Source organism: Zootoca vivipara, chromosome 9 (genome assembly GCF_965207765.1).
Source record: "Zootoca vivipara chromosome 9, rZooViv2.hap1.1, whole genome shotgun sequence".
NCBI lineage: Eukaryota > Metazoa > Chordata > Lepidosauria > Squamata > Lacertidae > Zootoca > Zootoca vivipara.
In genome coordinates this window covers 32,241,007-32,264,432 of record NC_142592.1, presented here as the reverse complement: position 1 = coordinate 32,264,432, position 23,426 = coordinate 32,241,007, and the positions used below count along the sequence as shown (strand labels likewise).

Sequence of the window (23,426 nt, the reverse complement as noted above, 5' to 3'; positions counted from 1 at the left end):
ATTATAAGCTTTAAACAAGTAAAGCAATAGAGGTTTTGCCACAGAGAAAAACAAATGTTACTTAAGTATCGTAAAAATGAAATGTTCCAATTAAATATTCAGGGAAAATATGAAGTCAGAGAGGGAAGGGAATAGTCCAAGAAAGTGTGTCAAAGTATTTGCTGTAACTCTACCATGTTAGGGCGGCTATAAACCAGAACTTTGTCAGGTTGGTGCTCAATCATCTCCAACGCTTTCTCTAAAAGTGGTATGTATTCGACTTTTCTTCCAGGTTCTATTCCGAAATTTGCCGTTACCACCAGTTTGGGCTAAAAGAAGAGAGAAAGCTTTATCAGTTGAAATAGTATTTTTGAAATGGACAATATCATCACGGATCTTTGGGTTGTTTCACAAGTTACTTTGAGATTAGGCTAGGGAATGAAGAGGCCCGCCTCCAATTCCTGTAAATAACCATATTCCAGTCAGATCCCTAAGCTGTTCCTGAGAACAGGGATCCAATACAAACCACACCTCCCTTAAAGGTAAAGGTAAAGGGACCCCTGACAGTTAAGTCCAGTTGCAAACAACTCTGGGGTTGTGGCACTCATCTCGCTTTACAACAGGCTTCCTCAACCTCGGCCCTCCAGATGTTTTTGGCCTACAACTCCCATGACCCCTAGCTAGCAGGACCAGTGGTCAGGGATGACGGGAATTGTAGTCTCAAAACATCTGGAGGGTCAAGGTTGAGGAAGCCTGCTTTACAGGCCAAGGGAGCTGGCGTTTGTCCGCTCCGCAGACAGTTTTTCCAGGTCATGTGGCCAGCATGACTAAGCCGCTTGGAACACCAAAACCAAAGCAGCACACGGAAACACTGTTTACCTTCCCACCGGAGCGGTACCTACGGTATTAATCTACTTGCACTTTTGGCGTGCTTTCGAACTGCTAGGTTGGCAGGTGCTGGGAAGGAGCAACGGCAGCTCACCCCATCGCAGGGATTCGAACCGCTGACCTTCTGATCGGCAAGCCCAAGGCTCAGTGGTTTAAACCACAGCGCCACCCGCGTCCCTCCCTTACCCAGTCCTAAAACCACAAGCTCACCACTAATACACAGATACACCACACTTCACACTGCTTTTGCTATCTATCAACTGTGAAAACCTGATATACCATTTATGTGTAGACATTTCTTTCTTGGTAAGAGAATAAATTATTTTATATGGATTTTTAAAATGAAAATTCAGCACACATTTCCCTGAAAACATTTCCTTGAACTGGGAAGGAGGAGGGAAGATTTAAAATGTATTTGTCTTATAACCTATGTGAATATATATATATATAAGAAAATATATCTGTTTTATAACCTCTGCCCCACGTAAATATAAGTTTCTGAAGTGCTCGTGCTATGAAAGTTGTACAAATAACCTGTGATGACTAAAGAGGCTGCTGAGAAAGAGAAAGTGAAATAGCTGGGAGAAGTTTTGTATTTTCTCTTTCTCTCTCTTTTTAACCACTCGTGAAACATTACAAAGAAGTGTCAAGACTGAACCTCACCACCTAGTGGATTTCCTTGAAATAGCGGGTTTGGAACAGGATGAGGTGAGCTGCCATCTTGGTTCCTCCCGTGTCTTCAATCCATTCCCCCCCAAGTGACCAGCTGTCGGCTGCACTTGTGGGGAAAGAGTGCTTGACCTACTTTCTGGAGAAGGGGCAAGTGAGCAAATTCCCCTTAGAAACAGAAGGGCATGACGACAAATGAGGAGCAGTTTGCTTGACCACTGATACTTTCCTTTACTGGCAGCAAGCAGAGACTGCACACATTTTTGAAGACTGAAGAATGTGTCATTTTGTCAAATTAGAACACATTCCAAGCCCTCACACATATTCCCCCCCCCCCCAGAAATGCAATGAGAAACTGTCTGCCTATTTCTTCCAAAACTTTTCCAATTTGAAAATAAAGAATTATCATGTATTCCCTGTTTATAGGAAAAGGTAATCAACATTATCGGTGGAGTGGTTCCAAGTACTTGGATTTTATTGTCGAATTTTCATTATCCCCATCAACTGGAAAATTTCAAGGATGCTTTTTACACTATACCATTTCTTTATTTTTAAAAAACCTATTAAAGGGAGGCATTTCTTAACCACAGTCACATAAAACTAAAGACGCGGGACAGTCTATTCATTGTATTGCAACAGATAAAAGAAAAACCTACACTTCAATTCCACATCTTTAATCACTGTTCGCCTTTTAGACTTCCAATAACCTGACAAGACTAACAATGATCTCGGGCGGGCTTTTGTGATATTCCCATAGCTATTTAAAATTCAAGATAAACCACCGGAAAACTGATATGATGTGTGTGCTACTCTGGAGCAGAATGGGAAAATAATTATTTTTATTAGCAAGAGTGAATGTGTACTCACCTCTTTAAAACGAGCACCGTGACTAAAGAATTTGAACAAATAATTATGAACAAGGAAAGAAAGAGGCAGCAGAAATAGTGTAAATGAAGTTCAATCCTATCCTGTAACTGATGCTGAGGAGATTTATTCTCCTGCAATGCCTCAAAGGAAGTTCGTTTCCCTTCATTCCTCTACTTACACTGGTATCACTTGCAAACACCATGTCAGTAAGAGAAAAGCAAGAATTAGCCAGAGCAAAGTCAGCCAGAAGCTGGCAAGGGTTGACTGAAAAGCAGTCAATTGTAACGGAGCTCTTTCTTGTTAATATTGAGATAGCTGAACCACACTGTGAAAGGTAGACAGTATGGGGAAATATCCATTATGGCACCTGAAGACGTTCTAATGCAGCCGTGACTATCAGATGTTTTGGACTATGACTCCTACCATCCCTGGCCACTGGCCAAACTGGCTGGGGCTGATGGGAGTTTTAGTCAACAACATCTGAAAGGCACCATGTTGGCTACCCCTGCTCTAGAGTGGAGCCACATCTAGCATGTTTGATTACTTTCTGAATGTATTAGGTGCAGGGATGCCAATAGGATTTCCTGGGCCCAGTATACTGTAGGTAGACCGGGAGCCCTGCCCCATTCCCCATCCCATAAGGTAAAGGTAAAGGAACCCTGGATGGTTAAGTCCAGTCAAAGGCAATTATGGGGTTGCAGCACTCATCTTCCTTTTGGGCCAAGGGAGCTGACATTTGTTCCCAGACAGCTTTCCGGGTCATGTGGCCAGCATGACTAAACTGCTTCTGGCACAACGGAACACCATGACGGAAACCAGAGCACATGGAAATGCTGTTTACCTTCCCTCCTATTTATCTACTCACACTGGCGTGCTTTCGAACTGCTAGGTTGGCAGGAGCTGGGACAGAGCAACGGGAGCTCACTCTGTCGTGGGGATTTGAACCACCAACCTTCTGATTGGCAAGCCCAAGAGGCTCAGTGGTTTAGACCACAGCGCCCCCCACGTCCTTCCCCCATCCCCCATCCCCTATCCCCACCCATCTATTGATGACTGTTGCTTATGTAGACCTATCCTATCTCACAAAGCTGTTGTGCATATAAAAGGGAGGCAGGGTAAACATATACTGTACAACCTTGAGCTCCTGAGTGAAAAAGCGAGTATATGCCACACTCCGCAAAGTTGCACTATGGAACACATCCCCATAGGCTATAGTTCAATGGCCACCAGCTTGGGTGGCTTTAGAAGAAGGTGAGACAAGTTAATGTATGAAGCCGTCAGTGGTAACTGGACACTCTAGCTATTGTCTGCCCACACAGCTGCTTCTGAATAGCAGTTGCTGGAAACCTTAGGAGGCGAGAGTGCTATTGCATTCAGGTCCTGGGGCCCGATCCAGCAAGACCCTTCTTTTGGATTGCCATTCACAGATCATGTAAATAAAGCCAGAAAAGCAGCTTCCTACAATGTTTCACTGTCCTGATGTTTACCGCAAAATACCTAAACAAACAAACAAAATGTCGATCATAATACTATTGGGGGGGGACCCTAAAACCCTCAAATGATGTGCAGTTTCACAGCTTTAGTGTCTGAATGACCAACTCTCAGCCTAGCCTACCTCACAGGGCTGGTGTGAAGATAAAAGTTGGAAGTGAAAGACAAAGTACACAGCCTTGAGCTCCTGGGAGTAAAACTGCGAGACAAATATACAATAAGCAATAAGTATATGCAATTTCACAGCTCGCAACCCATTTTGCCTACCTTGATAAACAAAAAAGTATCGTGGTGTTGAAGTACAGTCTTGTAGAAATGTTAACATGCTACAGCAGTAAGGTGTTTGCTGATTCACCTTGTATTTTATATTTTTGTTTAGGGTTAACAGTGTATTAATAAATAATAGCCCTGTAATGACCAGCAGACCAGCAGTGGGGACATGGAAACTTGGGAGCGGGGGAATTGCAAGGGCACCATTTTTCCAAATAGGAAAGAAACCCCGTTAATTTCAAGGAAATTACTTCTGAGTGTTGTTGTTTAGTCGTTTAGTCGTGTCCGACTCCTCGTGACCCCATGGACCATAGCACGCCAGGCACTCCTGTCTTCCACTGCCTCCCGCAGTTTGGTCAAACTCATGTTCGTAGCTTCGAGAACACTGTCCAACCATCTTGTCCTCTGACGTCCCCTTCTCCTAGTGCCCTCAATCTTTCCCAACATCAAGGTCTTTTCCAAGGATTCTTCTCTTCTCATGAGGTGGCCAAAGTATTGGAGCCTCAGCTTCACGATCTGTCCTTCCAGGGAGCACTCAGGGCTGATTTCCTTAAGAATTGATAGGTTTGATCTTCTTGCAGTCCATGGGACTCTCAAGAGTCTCCTCCAGCACCACAATTCAAAAGCATCAATTCTTCGGCGATCAGCCTTCTTCATGGTCCAGCTCTCACTTCCATACATCACTACTGGGAAAACCATAGCTTTAACTATACGGACCTTTGTCGGCAAGGTGATGTCTCTGCTTTTTAAGATGCTGTCTAGGTTTGTCATTGCTTTTCTCCCAAGAAGCAGGCGTCTTTTAATTTCGTGACTGCTGTCACCATCTGCAGTGATCAAGGAGCCCAAGAAGGTGAAATCTCTCACTGCCTCCATTTCTTCCCCTTCTATTTGCCAGGAGGTGATGGGACCAGTGGCCATGATCTTGGTTTTTTTACCTTCTGAGTAAAACATACTTTTTACTTCTGAGTAAAACATACCAAAGCCAGTCAATTGTGTTTTACTCTGTAAAGGCACCACACTTGGAAAGTGAATGAAATAACATGGACGCAGCAGAAATTGCTAAACAAACATACCCCAGTTATCTTCCTCCGTCCACCATCAGGCTAGCAGCAAGGAGCCTCTCCTGTTTTTTCTGCTGCTCTGGGAGGGCTCTCTCCCAAGTCCCAGGTGAGACTGCTCAGCATTTCTTGCTCTGATCACTTAGCAACAGAGATTAAGTGTCCTTACTAATGGTGCTGCCTGCTGAGTGCTGAAGCATTAGAGCTGCCTCCATGTTTTGTGTTCCAAGTTTCTTCAGAAATATCCAATTGACTTTCTTTTTTTAATGAAAACTAAGAGGCTGGGGTCCCCGCTGACCTAGGGTCCTAAATCCTGCCACTTCTACCCACCTGTCAGGAATCCTGATTAGAAATGCCAGCTCCTTAGGAAAAGGTCAGTTCTGAGGCTGAAAACTCTGTCATTAGAGCAATTCATATCCTGCTTAAAAGCAAATAAGTCTATAAAGGCTACCAAGCCTCAAAAAAACCTCTGAGTGGCCTGGCTGCAAAAAAATAAAAATAAAAATCACAATATCATCATGAAATCAAAATAGTATTTTCATTTACAAGGCTTTCCTTCCATGGTTGACTAGTGAGTAGCACAGCAGTAGGGCAGATGAAGTACAAGGTTACTTGCCAGCTTTAATACAAGACCCTTTTCAGTTCGTCGCTCCCATACTTGAGCAAAATTAATTGTTACCTTGGCATGATCAATGCGACTTGAAAGCTCTTTTGAAGCAAATCCGCCGAAAATGAGACTATGAATAGCTCCTATTCTTGCACACGCCAGCATTGTGTACATCGTCTGTGGAATCATTGGCATGTAGATGACAACACGGTCTCCCTTCTTCACACCGTGGCTCCTCATGACACCAGATAGCTTGGAAACCTGAGCAGGCAACAGTGTAAAGTTATATGGAGGTTACTCACATAGTACTAGCACCAGATTCCAGGGGGGCTTCAACACAATGGTGCCGATGGACCCCCGTCCTCTATGTCCTTTATCCCCCTTAATGTAGCCATACTTTGCTCTTCTTCTGCCATTGCTGTCACAACAACACCATCACTTACCAACCTGCGAGCTGCGCCAGTGAGTGATGTTTTAGCAGCAGGTAGGGAGCGGTGACACTTTGGAATGAAAGACAAACTCTACTCCAAACCACAGGTGCTGGCCGCCATTTAATTTCCCCAAGATGTAATGCCTCTGGGCCCACAGATCTATGCATTCTATAGATTTGCATTTGGGGTGAATTAAAATGGCAGGTGACCACCACCAATGGAAGCTTGCTTGGTTCCTATTCTAAAGTGGTGCCACTGCCCACCCACTGCTAAACTGGCTGCCGAAGGCTTTGGTGAGGAGAATGAGGGGACTCATCAGCCACGGGGGCCCTTGGTCAGTGCCTAACTGCTGGCGCAAGGCCTGTATTCGCATGGTGTGCTCTATGAGAGTAGAGTATCTCAGGCAGTAGAGCATGAGACTCAATCTCAGGGCCATGGGCTGGTGTCCCACATTGGGCAAAATATTCCTCCATTTCAGGGACTTCGACTGATCCACATGGTCCCTTCCAACTCTATGATTCTGTGACTGTTCTTTCATTAAAATGGCCAAAATGTGGCTATCTCCCAAAAAAGCCATTTATGGAAAAACATTCAAGATCAATAACATTTCACTCTTAAGAGAAGAAAATGCTGCACAAATCTACCACAAGCAATTAGTGAAGCATGCTAATTCAGTATACCACTTGAAACGACACGATCAAAAACTGAGGCAAGGTGGGGGAGGGAGACGAAGATTTGCATCAGTTAACTTGGGATAAACAAGAAATTAAAAGTTTGTATTCCTTTATTCCGTAAAGACAGACCACAACCAAAAGTAAGCTCTAATCAAAATGCTATTAGTAAAAGGTACTTTAGAAACACACGAATAAATTTCACTGAGCTACTCCATTTTATTAGAAATGTATGCAGTGTAACATTTAATTATCCTGTTTGGCAAGTTGTACTTTTTAGCAAGATAAAGCTATATTAAATAAACCCAGATAGGCATGTGTCCCGAGTACAAGGTCTGCCTCTTATAATATTTATGAGACTATATCAAATCCTGCCAACGTCACATGAGCTCCTCATTTCAAACTAGTTACTTGGCTCCATGTTTCCCACCCCCAATTTCTTACGAGTTCTAGCCAAATAAATCTAATAGGACAATAAGTGCACCCTTTCTGAAATCCATCCATCCGTGTGTCATGCTAAATCATAGTTTAGCGTGATAAGAATGAGCCACACCAAGAGAGATACGGGAAAAGGCTGTGGCTCAGTGGTAAAGCATCTGCTTTGCATGCATAAAGTCCTGGGTTCAATCCTCACCATCTCCAGGTAAAGCTGCCCCTTGCCTGAAACCCTGGAGAGCTGCTACCAGTCAGTGTAGACAATACTGAGTTAGGGAGACAGAGGGTCTGACTGTGTGAAGCAGCTTCTCCTCCTCCTAAATATCAAGGTGCAGGAAATTAAATTTCAATTAATGGTATACATGTGGCAGCTATCAATGCAGCCACTAGGATCACAGTTAATGTGAACCGCTGTTCATAAACCACTTGGTGGAAGCTAAGCAAGCCAAAGTAAGCTGTAGCAGGCATATGCAAAGAATTACCCTCAAAGGAAGTAAATTAATTGTGATTATAACCTCCCATCTAGTTCAAAAAGCAGGTGTTGTTCAGCTAAAGCAGGAAAGCTCTGCAGATCAGGATGCTGAAAGTGAGAGGCAGGATGTTAATGGAGTCATGGAAAATGCAAGGGGTAGCACTTTTGCTGTGAAAATCTAGGAGCTAGCCTAGTCTGCAACAACCATTTCTGACTCCAGCCTAATTATGTGTTTTCTTGCTTCCTATGCAGCTTTTTTCCAACTGAGCTGTGATCTGTAAGAAATGCACTCTGGCAAAAAGAAAAAAAAAAGTGTGGTTGGTGTTTTTTTTAAAGACTATAGTGCTTCTTATACAGAATATGATTGTTGTCATTAAAGGGGAGGGCCCATAAGTAAAGGAGATTCAAGAAATTTTGGCTGGACAGCAGCCCAATTGGAAGTTGACATATATGCATATCAGTTTTGAAAAGAGCACCTGTTTGCAGCTTTCCTGCTTTTTTGTGAAGCTCATTGTGCACTGACCCATTATTTTAGCTCCAGTTTGCAACTCAAAACACTGAGCAGAAGAGTCTCAGTAACCAGGGGTGGGAAGTGGTTTCGGGCTGAAAGGCCTGAAGCCCAATCCATAGCTCTGCAGCTTTTGTCACTTGCCTAATAGAAACTCTACCTAGAAAAAATGATAGCATTTCTGAAATACTGATTCTGTCAGGCACATGTTTCCTCGAAAACAGCAAACTAGTGATCCAGTGGTGCCTTGTGCTTATGTTAGGTAAAGGTAATGGGGCCCCTGACCATTAGGTCCAGTCCCGGACGATTCTGGGGTTGCGGCACTCATCTCGCTCTATAGGCTGAGGGAGCCGGCATTTGTCCGCAGACAGCTTCTGGGTCATGTGGCCAACATGACTAAGCCGCTTCTGGCGAACCAGAGCAGCACATGGAAACGCCGTTTACCTTCCCTCTGGAGCGGTACCTATTTTGATGTGCTTTCGAACTCCTAGGTGGGCAGGAGCTAGGACCGAGCAATGGGAGTTCACCCATCGCGAGGATTTGAACCGCCGACCTTCTGATCATCAAGCCCTAGGCTCAGCATAGCTGCCAAGTTTTCCCTTTTCTCGCGAGGAAGCCTATTCAGCATAAGGGAATTTCCCTTTTAAAAAAGGGATAACTTGGCAGCTATGTAGGCTCAGTGGTTTAGACCACAGCGCCACCCGCGTCCCTTATGTTACGAGCCATCAAAACAGGCCCATTCAATTACAGGAGGCGGCAATTTTGCACATGTTCAAGAAGAGGGTGGAACAGAATGGGGGGGCCTAACAGGATGGGTCGGGTTTAAGTGCACTCTGCTGACACGCATGGCGAGACCAGTTTGATTAACAATTGGCATTAATAATTGTATTAATTATTGGGGTCACGAAGAGTCGGACATGACTAAACGACTAAACAACAACAACGATTGTATTAATTGGTTAAAAAATGGTATTTTTATAATGAGGCTATTGGAAATATATTGGAAAATCAATAAAAATGTATTTTTAAAAAAGAAAATGTGGTTTGTATAGGCTGAAAATGTATATTTTATTTATGTTTAAAAGGAGATCAGGAAAAAGGGAGAGGAAATAAAAGGATTTCCTCCCAAAAAAAGATTTGTTGTTTAAAAACGGTATTTTAAAGCACACTTTTATCGAGTAATGCTATTTAACGTGATCTCTTCCTCTCTTTTTGTAACAGTTCAGGTAATTTTCAACAAACAAAAGAGTTGACACAATGCCATGCTTTGATAACTAACCTTTAAATCCTTTCTTGGCTGCCAATCCCCAAGGATCATGTAATTACAAAGGAAAAGGCTTCTTCATGTCACCTTACTAACTTAGGAAGTGCTGCAGTCAATTTGCAGCTGTCTGACATCTCTTTCCACAAAACCTAAATTAGTAAAATAAAAAATAAACATTCTATGCAGCTCAGAATGCTGTGGACAGCTGAAGTAAAAAAACAAAACATGTTGTTTTTAATGAATAATATTAGCACAGTTTCAGAGTTGAGCATAACCTGAAATGAAATTGTATAGACGTGACTAGCATATTTTATAAATAATCCACCCCACTTTACATTATGCTGGTCAAAGATTTATCGTAACCAACGAAGACAGAAGACCCAAAACAAGCCGCCTAACTGTAATTTACTGGCTAATTCATAATTTCTTCATCTCACTTTCCATCAGCAAAGTGGCACCTGACACAGTACTGAACATCTTCATCTTCATCTTCATCGTGGCAGAGCAATGTTATGGTGGGAGATTTTGTTACAAAGATTCTGCCTCTCCCTAAACCTTGCTGGTTCACTGTGGCCAGGGCAAGAGGCAAGGGTGTGTTTTTTTCCTTATGCCTTTCCTTCTTTATGAAAAAAAATGTCAGTGGGAGGGAACTGAGGACAGTGGTACCTTGGTTCTCAAACTTAATCCGTTCCAAAACCAAGGCATGCTTTCCCATAGAAAGTAATGCAAAATTGATTAATCCGTTCCACTTTTAAAAACAACCCCTAAAACAGCAATTGAACATGAATTTTACTATCCAACGAGACCATCCATCCATAAAATGAAAGCAATAAACAACGTACTGCAGTCGCAGTAGCTAAAGTGGGTTATACACAGTCACAAAAACAAAACAAAAAGAGCCACAAAAACGCAAAATAAATAGCAAAAACAGACAGAGCTCAGAGTAACACTCAAAACAGAAGTGTGGCACTCAAATAGGAAGCGTACCACTCAAAATGGAACACATTCGGCTTCCGAAAAATGTTCGCTAACCGGAACACTTACTTCCGGGTTTGCAGTGTTTGGGTTCCTGTGGATCTTTGAATATCCCTGGAACGTGCCTTGATTCACTCCCAGAATGCCGTTCACTCCACCACAGCTGGCAAAACACTGCCAGTGGGACATCCATGCCATTGAGCAGCCTTCCAGGGGGTTTTCAGCAGTGCAAGTGTCATCCTGCCAGCCGAGCTCCCTCTCTACCAGCAGAACAGCACTTATGCTGCACCCAATGGCCCTTCAGCTAGCCTTTAGCCAGCTTCAAGATTGTGCCACAATTGTTTAAAATATTAATAATTGCAGTTAAAACTGAGGCAACAAAATACCCATGAAAACCAGAAGGCTACAAAGAATCAACTCAAATCATCAAAACCCATCACCAAATGCCCTTATTATCAAGTTTTAAGCAACCTTAAAAAGTAACAGGTGAATGGTGGATAAAATGACCATCCAAAAGCACAGGTGTCTCCAAGAAGAAGGTACAAAGGAAGGTGCCTTATACCAAATCAGACCATTGGTTCATCTAGCTCAGTCACTGGCTGGCATTGGCTGTCCAGGGTTTCAGTCTGGGTCATCTCCCACCCTGACTGAATTTGGAACCTTGTGCTCTCAACCCAGATGTTTTGCCACTATGCTAGGGCCCTTCCACTAAGTTCTTGCCCTCACAAATTTTTTATATTTGTAAAAATCCAGGACACAGAGCAGTGTGTCCTCTGTGGATCTAGGCTTAGGCAGTATCTCTTCTCACTCCCCAATAAGGTATTCCCAACCTCCAGAATCCAGATCATGTAAGGCTGAATTAGCACTGTTGAATACAAATTCATATGCAAATACCGTATGAGAGTGAAGAACAGGCATCCCCAAACTGCGGCCCTCCAGATGTTTTGGCCTACAACTCCCATGATCCCTAGCTAACAGGACCAGTGGTGAGGGATGATGGGAATTGTAGTCCAAAACATCTGGAGGGCCGAAGTTTGGGGATGCCTGGTGAAGAACTAGCAAAAGCAATTGCAAATAGCTATGGAATATAACTTTTGTTAAAGGTAAAGGTAAAGGGACCCCCTGACCATTAGGTCCAGTCGTGACCGACTCTGGGGTTGCGCGCTCATCTCGCATTATTGGCCGAGGGAGCCGGCGTATAGCTTCCAGGTCATGTGGCCAGCATGACAAAGCCGCTTCTGGCAAACCAGAGCAGCACATGGAAACGCCGTTTACCTTCCCGCTGTAGCGGTTCCTATTTATCTACTTGCATTTTGATGTGCTTTCGAACTGCTAGGTTGGCAGGAGCTGGGACCAAGCAACGGGAGCTCACCCCGTCACAGGGATTCGAACCGCCGACCTTCTGATCAGCAAGCCCTAGGCTCAGTGGTTTAACCACAGCGCCACCTGGGTCCCTCGGGTCCTTTGTTACACTGCCTCAAATTCAGCACTGCACCAAACAAGTTTTTGCTAAGGTTTCCTTTGAGGGTTGTATGCAATGATGTGAGAGCAGAGCTTATCTCACAAGGTCATTCTTCTCATCTTCCCACCCCCCTCACTCCCACCCACCCCCCCCTCAAAAAAAAATCTGCTCCAGAGTTCCCCCCAACCCCCTGGAACAGAATTTGAAAGCACTTGGAGAGCTGGAGGGGGAAGGAGAGGAAGTTCAACTATGTCCAGAGAGTCCAATATATGAGCAGAACAGCAGATAACCTATTGCAGGGGTTTGGACCAGGTGACCCTTGCAATTCTATGATTTTATGATAAACCCATACTTTTCTATTGATCAACAAACAAGAGCCAGAAAACATTGTTTGAAGGGAGTTTGCATTCCACAGTTTTCTGCTATCTGTGATATGTTTCAACTGACAAACTAGGCACACGGCCACTGCTGTAGCAAGAGGTCACTGCTGCGGGAAAGTACAGAGCTGGTGGGAAATGAAAGCCAACAAGCAGCTCGGAACCATGATTCACCTTTACATTTGGCTTGATGACAAAACTGAATCGCTCTCAGAGTGCAAGGATTACCTAGATCAGGGGTCAGCAACCTTTTTCAGCCGTGGGCCCGGTCCACTGTCCCTCAGACCATGTGGTGGGCCGGACTATATTTTGGAAAAAAAATAATGAACAAATTCCTATGCCCCACAAATAACCCAGAGATGCATTTTAAATAAAAGCACACATTCTACTTGTGTAAAAACACCAGGGAGGCCCCACAAATAACCCAGAGGTGCATTTTAAATAAAAGGACACATTCTACTCATGTAAAAACACGCTGATTCCCGGACTGTCCATGGGCCGGATTGAGAAGTTGATTGGGCCGCATCCGGCCCACGGGCCTGAGGTTGCCTACCCTAACCTAGAGCAAGTGCGCTGGAAAAAATAAATGATACAATAATAACTCGGACAGACTGCAATACAAGCTGTGCTATCAGGAATGTGCAATTGAACATTTGCCAGAGCAGCAGCTACTTCTGTAACTCGTCCTCTTTCTTTAAAGTAATTTTTACTTAGTTGTGTAGGACAAAGCATATTCTGTACAATTGTATCAATATATCAGAAAAACAAGCCTAGGGTAAATTTAACTGCCTGAGCAGAAGCTGTGCAAGCAAATTTGCTTTGGGAAGCTAAGGCCAGGATCCAAACATCTATTATAGATGCATCATAGAATTGCAGAATCATAGAGTTGGAAGCGACCCAGAGGGTCTGTCTAGTAGTTCAACCCACTGCAATGCAGGAATCACAGTTAAAAGACTAGTGTGTGCTTAAGTTATTCCCCCACATTGTTTCTCCCCATACCATGTCACAAATCGCTTTTGATTTGACTCTCATGCTTTGCACGATGGGAAGGAGCATAAAACCTTCAAGAAAAGACAATCTAAAGCCTTCTTGGGCGCACACAACTGGTTCCGGGGTTCTCTGGATCCTGTTGCTGAAACCTGTCTCAACTGAAGCAATAGTATGCCAAGCGGTTTCATACACAGAGTGGAAATATTTTTATAATTTGTTTTTAATTTGCTTATCATATGCCTAGAATCATAGCTGGAAGGGACCACGAGGGTCATCTACAGTATTACAACCCCCTGCAATACAGGAATCCTGCCCATAGCCAACCCTAGGTGGATCACAGGGTGGTTTACAATATAAAAACACAAAAATAAAAACACAACACAGCAACAAACAAAAGCAATAACCTCACCCACCCACCCAGTTTAAAAGGCAATAGATTGCTTAATTAGCAATGTCCTGGGAAAAGAGGAATATTTTTGCCTGGAACCTAAAGATACGTAACCAAGGCACCAGGTAACCCCCCCCCCAGTAATATCTGTAGAGTTTATGTAAAAAGGGATAAAGCTTTCAAGGACAGACTATTCCATCAAGCCTAGGCATATGCACACACAAAAAGTAGAACCCAGCTTTTTGTTTTGATCTGCATACATATGGCTGTTCTGTATATCGTGCAAACATAATTTGTCCTATAGGAACTTTTGTGTGCAAGCTAGGTTTATGCTTTAGTGACTTGCCAGTGTAAACGAATTACAAAAATCTCTTCTTGTGTGCTTAAACTTGATCAACTTAATTAATGATAATCTCCTAGTACCCCTTTCAGTCGTTGACTAATCATATGTCATACAGTTGGTGTCCATGTACACTCATACATTAAATGGAAAGGCGATATGGTTGTTCTGTTTGCTGAATTAGATGAACGAGGGCAGCAGATGATTAAGAAATAGCAGAAAGGCAAGAGGTTTGTTGCTGCAACAAGATTAGTTATCAACATCAGTTGATGTTATCAGTTAACAGCTTGGAAGTTTGCTTGTTTTCCACAATCATGCAGTATATAAATTTTATGAAATACACATGCAGCAAGATAAATGAACAGAAAAAAGTGTTTCCTGTATTTGAAGTTTTACAACCATGTTATAATAATTTTGTTCAATTTCATTTGGTTGCCTTGCTCGCTAAAAAAAAGATCCATTAAACACACCTGTTCAAGAAGTTCTTTGTAAGTTATAAACTCTTTAGCGTTTGTTACAGGACTGTCGTGGATGATAGCAATCTGGTCCCCTTGTCCATTCTTGACATGGCGATCTATAGCATTATAACAAATATTCAGCTCTCCCCCAACAAACCTAGAGAGGAAAGAAGAATGAAAACCACTGGGTTAAAAAATAAATCTTGCCAAATGAGAATTAGTATCTTGTCCTTTGCCTCAGGCAGCAAAATACTGTGTGCCAGCCCTACCATTAACTATCCTACCTTTTGACCCTCCTCCCCAACATGCCTTGCCTTACTTTATAGTATACATATGGAGTTGCGAACTAGCCAGAAACAAAATGTCCTAATACATTTATGGGACCTTAGCAGGTTTCTGACCTGCAGAAATCGGCAAATGAAGCTTTCCATGGCATGGAGATAAGGATTATTGCAATAGCCTATATAGATACGTCTATATCTATTTCAGAATCTGAGCAAAGCCACAGTATCCTATATAATAAAGTGCAAGTGTCTCTGCGTCCAGTCCCTGTGTCCGCGCTACTGCGCATGTGCCCCACGGACACAGGGACTGGACGCAGAGATTTGGAGCGCAGAGAGAACTGTTGAAGCGGCGGTTTGCCCGGGTGATGGCTCGGCGAGTGAGAGCGAGGCTCATTGATGTCACGCCGGGCGGCGATTGGCGGAGGGAGTTGGGTTTCCCGTGGGAGCAATCGCCGAGGCGAAAAAGGAGGAGAAGGGAGGTGGAGGAGGCCGTCGCCACTCGGGACAGCAGGAGGAGGCGGAGGAGGGGCCGGTGGGCCTCAGGCGCTCGCCGGCGGGTGGGGCGAGAGCGGGAGCTGCGGCGGAGTGACACGGGGGGCAAGGCGGGAGAGCGAGGGGCGGCGCGCTTACCTGAGGGGCGCTGCGGGAGGCGGCAGCAGAGGCCTCTTCCTTCTCCTCAGGTGAGGAGGAGAAGAGAGGTGGAGGAGGCCGTCGCCACTCGGGTTCTAGCACCCGTTTACTTAAGGGGCTGAATGACACTAGTTAATCATAATCTTGTAGTACATGCCATCTTTTAGCACAAAGCTTCCTTATTAACTATTATGGTTTCTAGAATATAATGACTCCGCCTAAGAATATATAGATGCTAATTTTATAACATCCAAGTTATTATCTTCTTCTCACACTATTAAAAACATTGTTATCCCTGTAGGTGCTATACAAAGCAGTTCTTCTGAATCTCTTTATCTTCCAGAATAAATTATAGGTTTTTCCTATCTCTTAAGGCCAGTATACACAATACTATTGCTGTACACCCAATAATCGCCTCTGGGTACACATGCATGTGGATGTATGTAAACTATGGAATGGCAATTACCATAGCAATTCTTTGATCAAGGCAGCGGGTTTCTTTCAGCCTTGTGAACTCAGCAATTGCAGACAATATTACCAGAATATGTGCATCTATCAACATTCTGAAGAATGTGGAAACTACAGAGATATGTAATATCAACAACTAAAGTATTGTGTGGATCACCTCTTACTGATTTTTTATTTTTTATTTTTTTGGCTAGGAGGTCATAATACCAAGCAAAACTACCAGCAGGCTATAAGAACATAGCCATCCCAACCCAAGTTGTCCCAGTAAGGACAAAGTTCCACTGTAGTTTGAATATTAATTCAAGTTAAACATTGTGCAGTTCTGTCCTTGACCACATTCGGTAAGGTCAAAATGTTAGGACAGTTCTTTATTACCAGCTGTGGCGAGTCCAGAAATGGATGTAAGATGGACTAGAATTCATCTGCACTGGCCAGTTTTCAGGAATCGCATATGCACTGAAATGTGCACCTGAATACCACTAGTGCCTGCAAATTAGCCTCCACTGACTCTTCACCCCACTCACAGAAGCCCACATTATAGGAATAGCCTGCACAACTGGAGGTATAACATCAGTGCAGGGCTCTCCTGTGTCACATCATTCCTAATTTGAGAAGCTATCTTCATACAATAGCCTCAATGCTTTAAAGTGGACGGGAAGTCCAAATGTCTCTGTATTACCCTTGAAATTGGGGGGGGGGGGGAGAGAGAGAGAGACAAGATGGAACTATATAGAAACTTACATGCAGTGCTCTAAATAGAATTTTACCTTTGCTTGCTGCTGCAGATCCTGCAATATCAACTCAAGAACCAGTTTAGGTATTTTTCTCCCCCCCCCCTTGTGCAAATCACAAGACGTGGCTCATGTTGCATGGGGAGTGGTGGGAGATTCAGGACAGACAAGAGGAAGTGCTTCACCCACAGCACACAGTTCAACAATGGAATTTACAATGGCTTGGCTATATTTTTGATAATGGTTGCTCATCAGGTGATTAGTAAACACTGGGAAACGGGCCTAGGGTTAACATTATCCAGGTGGTACATAAGGATCTGGCAAACTGCTTTAGCTGAAACCTTAACAGGAAGACTGAAGAATATGAAAGGTTAAAAAGATTAGTTTGACACAGTTTGGTTTCATTTCATTTTGATAAGGCTTTTATTAGAGTTTATCATAGTACAATTAGAAAACTAATCTAAATTTAAAAAATTTGAAATTTGAAAAATGCAAATAGAATATGGAGTCCTCTCTTAAAGGTACCGGTAGTTCTTGACCCTTACTATCCAGAAGGTAGTAGCCCCTCCCAGCTCTCACCTGGGAACTTTCCTTTCTCCTACCAGCCTCTCACCCTGGGAGACCAAAATTTCTCTGCCTCCCATTCAGGCACTTTCATCAACTACAGTGATGAACACCAACTTAGATGGGTTTATAATGGCAGTAATGTGCTATCTCCACAATTAGAGGCCGTATGTCTCTTAATATCAGTTGCTCTTATATTGTTCTTGTAGAGGCAACTAGTTGGCTGGCAACTGTGGGAAACAGGATCTTAGTTGAGAGGGGCCTTTTGTGTAATCCAACAGGTTAGTAATAATATATTTCTGGCAGTGGTGCTGCAATACAAATGCTCCCTTTCTGTGCACATCAGACGGTGCTTATAAATATTATACAGCATTGTAATGAGTAACAAACAAATCCCAGGTGCATAATCCAATGGCTGTGCTTGTGACATTTCTAGCACACACTAAAAACAAAACAGAACACCCAAGTCCAATAGAATCATCTTCATGGATCTTTAAAAAAAATTAAATGACTGAAAAGTCCAACAGTTCTTTTTTCATAAAAATATTCCAAGAGGCTCACAACAGAGCAAAACCAGAAATTATAGGAAAAGCCTAAATCTGGCAACAGACAGGAAGGGTTTTGGTTTTGTTTCTTAACCTGGTGTGGGTATTCATGCATGCATGTGTAAAAGAGAAAGAAATCTATAAGCAAGTGATGCTATGGAGCAAGAACTAGCTACAGTAATGTGATCTGCACAGAAACAACAGAATTAGGAAGCATAATTGTTTTAAACAAAAGCAAACACCAAGATCCAGACAGAATTGTCAGCTGGTATAGTAGCACAACACTTCAGGCCATTTTTTGGCACAAAGTTGACAGATCAGTGTGATTTTTCATTCTAAGCACTAGCAGGGCTTTTGTTGCACTGCCCACTGTGATCCAAGCCAATTTTGCTTGTGTTCCTTTTACCCACAAGAATTCTTAAGTACACACTCAATATCAGATTGCAGAACTAGCTGGAAAGCATATTATTGTTCAGAGGTGCTTTCCTTTCACAAGAGATTAAAGGAATATAAATACAGAAGAAAAAGGATAATCTTAAATAAATTATACGAGATAGTTCTCTGTTAAAGTACCTGATAGTATATATTAGTAGTGGCTTATGGAACAAAGGACGCGGGTGGAGCTGTGGGTTAAACCACAGAGCCTAGGGCTTGCCGATCAGAAGGTCGGCGGTTCGAATCCCCACGACGAGGTGAGCTCCCGTTGCTCGGTCCCTGCTCCTGCCAACCTAGCAGTTTGAAAGCACGTCTAAGTGCAAGTAGATAAATAGGTACCGCTACAGCGGGAAGGTAAACAGCGTTTCCGTGCACTGCTCTGGTTTGCCAGAAGCGGCTTTGTCAAGCTGACCACATGACCTGGAAGCTATACGCCGGCTCCCGAGATGAGTGCCGCAACCCCCGAGTCGGTCACAACTGGACCTAATGGTCAGGGGTCCCTTTACCTTTATAGATCAAAGGAAGCTGAGTTTATTGTCTACTGTGACTGGCAGTAGTGAGGGTTTCAGACAGGACATTCCCAGCTCTACCTGAAGATATTGAGGATTGAACCTGGCAAAGCAGAAGCTCTACCACTACATGGAAGTATTTATATATACCGTATATATGGGGTTCAAGACAGCCTACGAGCCATGTTCTGTAGTCTCAGATGCACGTGGGCCAGCCAAAATCTGACAAGTCCAAGAAAAATGGCATGTCTTACACCTGGCACCAAAATGAGAAAAAAAATGCTGAACTCTAAGGCGAAGGCATTACACAGCCAGAACATCACTGCAGAAAAGGCTCTCTCTGGTGCCACCACATAACAGATTTCCCTGGATGATGGAAATCTGGTTGAGTGTCATCAAGATACTCACCCCAAATTCTCAGTTGACCCCCATTCAGTGGCCTCATGGAAATGTTACAGAGCATAGGGGACACAAGATGGAACCCTGTGGCACATAGCACAAGCACCACAGGCCCAAGCAGAAATCCTCCCATATCACTTCTGAAATTAACACTATGGGTAGAAGCAGAACCATCAAGTCAACATGCTCTCAACACCCATCCCACCATCCAGGGAGATACTATGGTTGATGCTGCCAAAAGCTGCTGGGAGATCAAGGAGAATAAAGAGGGTCACTCTCCTCCTGTCCCTCTCCCATCCAATGTCATCCTTCGGGGTGGCCAAAATTGTATCAGTGTCCAAACTGGGCCTAAATCCAGATTGCATGGGTCCAGATAATTGGATTCCTCCAACTGCACCTGGGAATGAACCAGCCCCAGCTTCTCAATCACCTGGTCCAAAGAGGCATGTTAACAGCCAGATGATGGTCATTATAATCTCCTCTGTTCAAAAGGGACTGCTTAAGGAGCAGCTGTGCAACCACCTGGGTCAGTGTGGTGGTCACCCCTCTTTCCTGGCGGTAAGAATTTGCTGTCACTCAGACCCACCCAGCAAATCCCTTCTAGCTAGCACTAGAGGAAGAGTTGGTTGCCCAAAGCCTTGCTAGCCTTATTTCAATGTGCCTTTTGCAGCAGTTTGCTAGGCAAAAATTCAACAGGTGACGACGCAGTTTCTCCCAGAAATGGGAGGTGAAATGATGCACAAAACCGCAGAGTTGGAAGGCGTCTCACGGGTCCTCCAATCCAACCCAGCACCGATGCAGGAAGACTACAGCACAACACCGGTTGTGTTTCTGCCTGTCCCTGACGGAAGACGGGGAGGTGGCGCAGCCCAGCGAGGGTTGTGTCAGCCACTCACCAGGAGGTGCTGTAGGGATCTCTCCTCTGCATGGTTTGAGCCCAGGGCTTGTGCCACTCGATGCCCTGAGCTGCTTCAGCCCAGTGTTTCTCGGGCTCCTCCACCGACGCCCTGAAAACCGCTTCATAGTCGCCTCCAGGAGCGGCTGCTCGCGAGGACAACGAGCGGCTGAGCGGGAGGAGGAGCCGGGCTGCAGGCGGGCGCCTCGTCCAGCAACTCGGGAAGCCGAGCGGAGGGACGCGCCGGAGTCCCACCTGCGGAGCCCAGAGAAGGCCTCGGGCGCTGCGAGCAACTTGGTGCAGCCAGGCTCTCCGGCACTGCTGGGCGCTCATTTTCCCTGGCCGCCCCTCGACAGCACCCAGGCGAAACTGCAAACTCGAGCGCCCTATGCTACACACTTTTGGAGACGGGGAATCTTATTAATTCCTTTTTCACAAAGTCAGCAGGAAGAGCCGAGCTGGATTCAGGACCAAAGATTAGGACCTGCTCCTCCTCCACCACCCACTTTGGTGTTTACAAACGACCAGTTTGCAGGAGCTCCAGTCCGGGATTTGGTGTCGACTCCCCAGCCCGCCCTTTGTTTTGTAGCGAGGAGGCCCTCTGGGATTTGCTCCGGTTGCATAATACAGTATCGCCCACCGACCTCTGGGGCTCAGCATAGTCTGCAAACTTTCCCCCTTTTATTACTTACTGCTCCAAGTTTGCTAAGTGCCTGGAAGTAAGTGGACGCGGTTTAGGAGAGTGTCCTGCTTCTCCCTCACTTCGCAGATTCAGGAATTCGCCTTTCCTTCTTCAAGATCCTTTTAAAAATCATGGCAATCTGCTTTCTGTTTCAGAGGCAACGGCGTATTTAAAACTAGCACAGCAATACAACATTTCTTTCCTGATGAAGTGTGCATGCACACGAAAGCTCATACTAAAATAAAAACTTAGTTGGTCTTTAAGGTGCTACTGAAGGAATTTTTTTTTGTTTCGACTCAGACCAACACAGCTACCTACCTGTAACTAACTCTTTCCTGATTTGTTTCATTCTCTGTTTCAACAAACGGCAATATTCCATTCCCTTAAAAACAATTTTCATTCCTGTCCACTTCCAACAAGTGCACTTCATTTTAAATAAGCTATATTAAAATCATATTCCATTTTTCTTAAAAAAAACAACTTAAATTTTATATCCATTATCAACCTTTATCGAGGGAGAATTAGAGAGGATTAGGTTGATATGGAGACACCACAATAGGGGCGTATATTTTATCCAGAACAAGGCATGCATTTGACTTTTTGAATAAAATTAGATTTGGAGATAAAGCCATTTCAGACACACCAGTTTCAGAGAGATCTCACCATGGAAGGATTCCATGAACTCACCATGGACTCTCACTGTGTGTGGAGAGATGTGTAGATCCACTCACAGAAGGATGTTACTACTGTATTATATTTCCTAATTTAGGAGTGCACCAAGCCAAAGAAGTTATAAAGGACTGGGAGACAAACAGTGTCAAATAAACAATACCTTTAGAGGCACTAAGCAATGTGGCTAATAATAATAATTATAATAATTATAAATTATTATTTATATCCCACCCACTCTGGGTGGCTCCCAACAGAATATTAAAAACACGATAAAACATCGAACATTAAAAACTTCCCTAAACAGGGCTGCCTTCAATTCAATGTAGAATAGTACCAACCCTAAAATTAAAATAAAACAGATTTATTGCAACACATGACAGGATCTCCTCACGCTGTTCCCATCTACATCTGTAGAACGCCCTGTGGTTTATGTTGGGATAAGTAATAAGAGAACAGAAAAATAGGGGAAAGAGTGTGGAGTGTAAAGAAGTCTTCACAAAGTTCTGATTGTTCCCATGAAAACTACGTCAATGCTCTTTTTAAATATCAAATGTCAAATTCTTTCCCTCCCCCACGCCCCATTTATTTATTTATTTTACTGGTGCCCTAAGCACGTGCTTAGCTTGCCTATTGGGTAATATGCTGAAGGGGAGATAAACTTTCACCAATGTGCTGTACTTTTGCAAAAGAGCACTGACCCCAAGGGTATTCTTTTCGAGAATCATATTTCTCTGTAGCAAATACTGAGTATTCCAGGAAGGTAGGAGCATTTCATAACAAGTCCCCAACTGTGACAATCGGCAGGAAAACGTTGTCGAACAGGCAAGGTTGCTATGGGAACACCTAAATAAAAAACCTGAAAGAACACTGCTGATATGGGTGCTGTGCACCTTAACCCTTGATGCCCTGTTGCAGGATCAACTGGTGTGTGGTGCTTAATATGAGTGACTAATAGGCAAAAGAATAGGCATCTTAAAAAGCAGAGACATCACCTTGCCGACAAAGGTCCGTATAGTTAAAGCTATGGTTTTCCCAGTAGTGATGTATGGAAGTGAGAGCTGGACCATAAAGAAGGCTGATTGCCGAAGAATTGATGCTTTTGAATTATGGTGCTGGAGGAGACTCTTGAGAGTCCCATGGACTGCAAGAAGATCAAACCTATCCATTCTTAAGGAAATCAGCCCTGAGTGCTCCCTGGAAGGACAGATCGTGAAGCTGAGGCTCCAATACTTTAGCCACCTCATGAGAAGAGAAGAATCCTTGGAAAAGACCCTGATGTTGGGAAAGATTGAGGGCACTAGGAGAAGGGGACGTCAGAGGACAAGATGGTTGGACAGTGTTCTCGAAGCTACGAACATGAGTTTGACCAAACTGCGGGAGGCAGTGCAAGACAGGAGTGCCTGGCGTGCTATGGTCCATGGGGTCACGAAGAGTCGGACACGACTAAACGACTAAACAACAACAATAGGCAAAAGAAACCCACTGTGTGTTGTTACAGTACGATGGTGTACATGTCTACTCGGAAGTTAAGTCTCTTGGTGGATAAGTGGGCACAGGATGGCAGCCTAGGCTTTGGTTTAGGGTTGGCATTTGGGAAAGAGGGTTCTTCTGCCCTTAGAGCTAGGGGCCAGGCAGAAATTCAACAGGTTATGCCTTTTCTAGTATGGGAATACAATTATGGGTAAAGTTTCCCCATGACTCTACTCTCTATCATTTGTTTACAAAAATATTTTTATATACCGCTATTCTGGATCTCTTGAGTGAGGTATGAAGTTCTGAAACAAGGACTGCGCCTACTTTTTTTTGAAGCAAGCTGAACACCACTCCAAACCTCCATCTTCCAACTACTGCTCTTCACTAACCCACACTTGCAGACTACCGCGCTACTGTGAAATGTGCAAAACTTAAACGGAGCCCTTCAAGATATACAAAGCAACTTGGCTCAGAAGGGAAGCAGAGTTCATATGAAACACAAAAGGAAAAGGAAATATAAGTGACTTTCTCCTCCAACA

The 23,426-nt window shown here is 43.8% G+C and overlaps 1 protein-coding gene across 2 annotated transcripts in view; it reads right to left on the bottom strand.

Annotated features, from left to right (window-relative positions):
* ACSS3 (acyl-CoA synthetase short chain family member 3) overlaps positions 1–20,507 on the bottom strand; it is a 66,682-nt gene extending 46,175 nt beyond the window's left edge. For both annotated transcript variants that reach the window (XM_088651750.1, XM_035128600.3), the window contains exons 1-4: positions 20,062–20,507; positions 14,613–14,757; positions 5,902–6,090; positions 174–308 (exon numbers count right to left, since the gene is read on the bottom strand). In XM_088651750.1, coding sequence (XP_088507876.1) covers positions 174–308; positions 5,902–6,090; positions 14,613–14,757; positions 20,062–20,393 — 801 coding nt within the window. In that variant the 5' untranslated portion in view covers positions 20,394–20,507. The remainder of the gene's footprint in view (positions 1–173; positions 309–5,901; positions 6,091–14,612; positions 14,758–20,061) is intronic.
* Between the last annotated feature and the right edge of the window lie 2,919 nt (positions 20,508–23,426).